Here is a 6,293-nt window from a genome sequence, read left to right on the forward strand (position 1 = left end):
GACTTCTTGGCTTGGTCGATCATGGGCTGCCACTCCGCCCTTGAGAGCTGTCTTATGGCCAATCGGAGGCCAACGTACTTACAAGGGAAACTCCCCATCCGACAATGCAGAATGGACTCGACCCGGTCCCGGTCAGTGTTGTTCCCGTGGATCATGATGGCTAGCGACTTATGATAGTTGACCCATAGGCCAGAGGCTGCACCGAAAGTGTGTAACACGGATCTGACGAACGTGAGGTCCAGCACCCGGGGTTTAACGAATAGCACCGCGTCATCTGCGTAGATCGACACTGATTGGTGAGCAGCGATGCCAGTGAAGCTACTGCAAACTCCAAAACTCTCAGCCTTGATCATGATTCTTGACAGCACATCCATGGCGATCACAAAGAGCAAAGGCGAAACCCCCCCCCCCCGGTCCCCTGGCCTAAGTCCCTTGGTGTGGGTGAAGCTTCTACCGGGAACTCCATTAACAATCACCCTTGTGCTAGCCGTCTTGAGAAGGATCGAGATCCAAGTGCACCACTTGTGGCCAAAGCCTTTGGTCCTCACCACCTCGAACAGAAACGCCCAGTTAAGCGAGTCGAAGGCCCTAGAAATATCAAGCTTCAAGAACACACTATCCTCCTTGCGCGCATGAATCTTCCTGGCAACTTGCCTAACAAGAAGAAAGTTGTCATGAAAGTGCCTCCCACAGATAAAGGCGGATTGATTTGCCGTGACTATCTCCTTCATTCTTCTTCGGGCTCTATTCACAGTGGCGCGTCGTTTTGATGCGGTGAGCGGTGCTCCTGTCCGCCAACTAAAGGATCCCGTTTTGGGTGCGGAATATATTAAAGAGCTGACGACGCGCACTGACTCACTTAGAACACGGTTAATACAAGTAGGAGTAGACTGATTTTAGGATTAGCTATTAGACCTCCAGAATGCGTGGTATCATGTACTACCTCCGTTTTTATTTATCCCACATATTAGCTTTGGTCAAAGTCAAGTTTTACAAACTTCGAAAAAGTTTATAGACAAAAATATTAACATGTACAATAACAAATCAATACCGTTAGATTCATTATTGAACGTACTTTCTCGTCATATATATTTGTTATCGTAAATATTTATATTCTTTTCTATAAACTTGATCAAACTTTATGAAGTTTGAATTTAGTCAACTCTAATATGCAGAGTAAATAAAAACGGAGGGAGTACTAGAATGCATCATAATCTAATGATCCCTTCATTTTTAATTACTATTGGCTTTGACTGAATTAAAACTTTATAAGGTTTGATTAACTTTGTAGAAAAATTTGAACATTTACAATAAAAAATCTATGTGGTGTGAAAATATATTCAATGATGAATCTAATGGTATTTTTAGTGTTGTATATGCTAATATATTTTTTACAAACTTGGTGGAAATATAATCAATGATGAAACTAATGGTATCGATTTAGTGGAGTAAATAAAAACGAAGGGAGTATCATAGTGTCATCTTATTTGTTAATTTACAGAATCTAGGTTTTGTATCAGATTCATTTTTGCATTCAATTTTATCATTTTTGTTCGCTATGATATTGTATCATAGGTTTATTCCTCAACATCGTCTGCTTAAATTTCAATCCGCACTAAAACACCGGCAAACTCTATTTTTGAGGAAAACGAGTGCCCTAATATAATAGCGTTGCAAACTATGAAATTTGTTCCCCGCTCAACATTTGCCTTTGTTGCTAACACCTCTCTCATCATTAGTTATAGTGCCACATCGTCTTTTTCACTTAGGTTGCATTGTATGATACTCATAGTGGAGTATTTAATTCAATATCATGCAGCCTCAAGCAATGTTAACTACACATATTATTTCTCTTAAAAAATAGTCATATTGTAGACATGTCATAGTATTAATTGAGGAGAAAAAGGATACTAGTGTCATACTCCCTCCATACAAGAATATAAGTCGGGCTATGTTTTTAGGTCTTCAATTTGAGTAGTGAAACATCGGAAGTGCCTATCTAAGCCCGAGCTCAAATGTGCTCTTTATCTCGGTCGCCTATTCACATCTAGATTCAAACCTCCCGTGGTATATAACTATGTATAGCGATCCGTACTTTTCGTAAAGTCTGCACGCTGGCCCACCGATGTCGGCTCGTAAGTGAAACAGTTGCCGTTAAAAATCCACCCGCACAGATGCCCACTTACGATATGGGCCACGGCTCGATTGCAGCCTAGCCTAACGCCGTCCATTTGCAGCTGCAAATTTACTGCCCCCACCCCCCCTCCCGCCGCAAGATTGGTTGAAAGGAAAATCACCGCCGGCGGCACCTAGCACTCTGTCCTGATTCAAACCCAAGAGCCGCAAGTTGCTTCACGCCATGACTTTCTCCTCATCGTCCCTGCTGGTCTCCACCGCAGCCCATGCCTCCGGCGGGGTCGGGGTCGGCCAGCGACATCCTGCCTCTCAGTCCCTACCCAGATTGCGGCGACAGCGTTATCACCTGGATTTACAACAGCGGAACTAGCATATCTAATTTTTTGAACCATGCATCACGGCTTTCTCTACGGCAACAACATACTTAATCTCGTTCTGAAAATTTTAGGTCCAAAATGGCATAGCCATCCTAAGAGAGCAAACGCCCGTTGCCTATCTCACCTGAGCACAGCGCGGGGGTACATGCAACTGGACATGATTAAGTTTGCTGATAAGCTTTTATCCGCACTCAGCAAGAGGTGCACTAAGCAACTAACCCAATGCATCAGAATACACCTAATATGTCGTGCTCGAGTAGTCCTGAATACATTGCCATAGAAACGCATACCAAAAACCAAAATGATACCATCTAGACTCCAGCAGACCACCAATCTAGTAGAACAGAACTTGGATCATGAAGCTTGGAGCTCACCCTTATTTCCTTTCATCGAAATCACCTCATATGCAATCAAGTTTCAGAGGTATGCAAGGCAGTGCTGCAGCATACAACCAACAATTGTCAGAAAACAACTTCAGGGCCAATTTGATCGTTCAGAATAGAGCTATCCTCACTGCAGTGCTGCAGCTCACCCTTGTTATCTGACTTTCCAGGTACAAACCATTGTACTCACGGATGTAGTGAAAGACATACACGGATCCACCCAACTATCCTCACTGCCATAGAATATGGTGCACGGCAAGTGTCCAATCGCCGTCCACAAAATATCGGCAAGGGATAAAAGCATCATGGGCCATAAGCACTTAAATCTCACATCTCTCATGCATGCCGTAGTTGTATGTTATGCTCCACCCCATTACCGGCATGTGCCAACCTGCAATGTTTTGCATGAATACATTCACGTAGACTATCAAGCACCAGTTTGGCATTGGCCTCATGCTTAATGTGCATGTCATCGTCCTAGCCAGATGTCTTGCAAGGATCAATGACAAACAGTGTTCGCTCCTCCACATCCACAACATATGGCGAGAAATACCCCGTCAACTTATACCCGGTTTCAGGACAATGACATTGCCTGAGGGGTTCTCAGCAAAACCCATCACTTCTTTATTGAAAGCACTCAGGCAAGACAGACAAAAGGCCCTGCTGGGTGCCACCAGCTCCTATCATGAGCCTGAAACTATAACTCTTCCAAAAAGAGTTCAGACAATTGTTCCGTAAACCAGAAATCACCCAGAGTATGAATCATACTATGTAACTTTATTTTCACAGATGGGAGGTAAGTGCACACTATCATCCACGTTATTATCAAAATTCTGAACTACTTGCACATTCGATTAGATTTTCCTAAAATGTCGCAAAAGCAGTAAAAACTGTACTAAAAATGATTCATATCATGCAGCATTATTTCACAGCCGACAGTATCATATATGTTATTGTCAAACTTCTAAATGCTTGCACATCCGTCACGCTTTACTAACATGGCGCAAAAACTAGTAAGAACATTACTATTTTTGAATTTCTACCAACCAATAGCCCATACATATCTCAACATCACCTTTGTCATGCCAAATGGATTGATTGCACAATTTATCATATTGGTAATTGCATCCGTATGATAAACATTGTTTACTAAGTATCCCAAATTAATAAATAAACAAGCAACACAAGCAAGACCACACACACCAACGCGAGATTTGTTCCGTGCAAAATCAGAACGAACCTCTTAGACCATCCTGGCGCTTGAGGGTTCATTTCCCCCGTCGAGATTTCTGATTGTCTCTATGTGGTACAATGTACCACCTGTTATCCTCTGCTCGTAAAAGTCTAACCAGAGCAGGGCACTCAAGACCTTGTGTTGTCGACCCCAGCTTTACCCTGCAGAAATGTTCACACACTTTAAGCAATTACCAACACTGCAAGTACACCCAAACATAACTGAATTACTGAACACAAAATACCAACAGCAAAATTAATAACTAACCGAGCACCCACAAACTATCTCCTGCATGCACTCTGTCCTCTTGACATTTAGCCATCTCTTGCCATACCGGATGCCAAAACCTTCTCCCACGAAAACAAGTTGTAGAAGTCATACACCTCGGCCACAGAGTCGAAAGTACCGTTAAGAAACGGTGTGATCACATTTTCAGATGGGTTCTTCGCGAAACACCTGACTGCCTTCTCAAACGCACTCGCACGAGGTGGGCACGGTGTTCTGATGGGGGCAGCAACACCAACCCTTAGCCTGCAAACACACGCAACACAAATCATGAAATTTCTAACTGCATAAAGCAATCAATGTACAAAACAGAGCACATATAGCATGAATTTTTTTTCTAATCGCAGTGAGAAATCAGTCTACCAACACAGGCTCATATACTATGAATTTTCAAAATGCAGACACCAAGCATACTGCAAACACCAGTACATAATTTAGTAATTTCCTTACTGCAGACCAGCCTGAAAACACAGGAGCTCATATAGTATCTCTAAATGCATGGAGCAAACAGTCCACAACCACCAGAAAATAAATCAGAAATATTTTCACTAGAGAGAGTAATCAGCCCGCATTTGTACTTTCAGAGACTATAGATGCCTGAATTTTGTGAATGCATAGAACAAATCAGCGTGCAAACACAGGCACATACATCAGGAAATTTATTAATGCTGAATCAACACTTGCTCTAACTACATGATTTATCCAGTCATTTCTACTTTCATTTTGAAGTCACAGAATATCTAATGTAAGGCAAAGTTACTACTTCACCAACCTTTTGTTCCACCCTGGTGCTTGGGGATTCATCTTCCCCGTCGACAGCTCCGACGTTGGCGGCGAGCCCTCCCTTCTGTTCGCCGCCACCTCCTCCGCCAACAAGATTTGTGCTTCGCCGCTATCCACCGTCAGCTGCTGCGCCGCCTCCCGCTCCGCCTTCGGTGCCACTTCCAGATTGACAGCCACAGGAGCCGGCACCAAGCTATCCCCTACCTCCTCAAGCAGACTGGATCTGAATCTTACAACAAATCCATCCTCTGGATCAGCTAATGAGAGGGCTAAAAATGGAGGCAACATCGCCGGAAAAAGCTAAGATCCACGTACCTGCTGATTGGCTGCATCAGAAAATCCATGGCAGCTTGCCGGCGGCGCTAGTTGCCCCTGTCCCGGAGTCTCCAGCTTCCAAATGACCGACGCCGTAGCCGAGAAGACTCGATCCTGCCTTCAATTTGTTCCTGTCACCACTACACGGAAATCGAATTTCCTGGTCCACGGATCAGACGGGGACACGGATTCTGATTCACGGCTCAGCACGGAAGAGACCGACGGCCGTCCACTATGCCCGGCAGTGATGGCCCACCACCCAAGCGTGCTGCGTAGGTATTTTGCTACAGTACTCGATTTTCTGAATGACCACCTGCGCGCCTATATAACCGTGGCACAGATCTTCGAGGTCTAACCGACGACCTAGATAAAGAGCTCATCTGAGCTCGTGCTCAATTACTCCACGTCCCTGAAACATGTGCTATATGCGACAAGAAAGTTATCTTGTGATTTGTCATCAAATGTAGTAAGTAAACAAATATTTTGGGACATTTCCATTTCTGCCCCTAACTCGAATCCACTACTTACATTTAGCCCTAATTTTTGGACCTACTTGATTTTTTCTCTATTTCATTATGTGGTGTTATAGAAATACCCTTGAGTGATGTTTTCTCTAGGTCCCTAATTTCTAGGCTTCATGATATTCATGTCTAGCTGCCGATGTTTTTCATTCTTTTGTAGCATCTCCGAACATCTCCATGGACGACAGTTCTTACTTTTTGATGTTTGTGTTTTCAGAGAGAATACATATTTTCAAGGATGCTAGAAAAGAGCGGAAAG

The 6,293-nt window shown here is 43.6% G+C and overlaps 1 protein-coding gene across 3 annotated transcripts; it reads right to left on the minus strand.

The window, feature by feature from the left end:
- Positions 1–2,780: 2,780 nt before the first annotated feature.
- Positions 2,781–5,746, minus strand: LOC119340876. 3 transcript variants are annotated; one of them, XR_005164734.1, is made up of 5 exons: positions 5,514–5,746; positions 5,188–5,427; positions 4,398–4,661; positions 4,137–4,291; positions 2,781–2,951 (listed from the first exon to the last, which is right to left on the minus strand). XR_005164734.1 is itself a non-coding variant. In XM_037612777.1 (4 exons), the coding sequence occupies exons 1-3, from the start codon at positions 5,540–5,542 to the stop codon at positions 4,445–4,447; spliced, it is 480 nt and encodes a 159-aa protein (XP_037468674.1). In that variant the 5' UTR covers positions 5,543–5,746; the 3' UTR covers positions 3,954–4,291; positions 4,398–4,444. The 3 variants fall into 3 exon arrangements, 2 of the variants coding, with proteins under 2 accessions (XP_037468674.1, XP_037468673.1); XM_037612777.1 differs by lacking the exon at positions 2,781–2,951 and having other exon boundaries at positions 3,954–4,291; positions 5,188–5,421; XM_037612776.1 differs by lacking the exon at positions 2,781–2,951 and having other exon boundaries at positions 3,954–4,291.
- Positions 5,747–6,293: the final 547 nt, after the last annotated feature.

This window comes from Triticum dicoccoides, chromosome 7B, assembly GCF_002162155.2.
Source record: "Triticum dicoccoides isolate Atlit2015 ecotype Zavitan chromosome 7B, WEW_v2.0, whole genome shotgun sequence".
Classification (NCBI taxonomy): Eukaryota; Viridiplantae; Streptophyta; class Magnoliopsida; order Poales; family Poaceae; genus Triticum; species Triticum dicoccoides.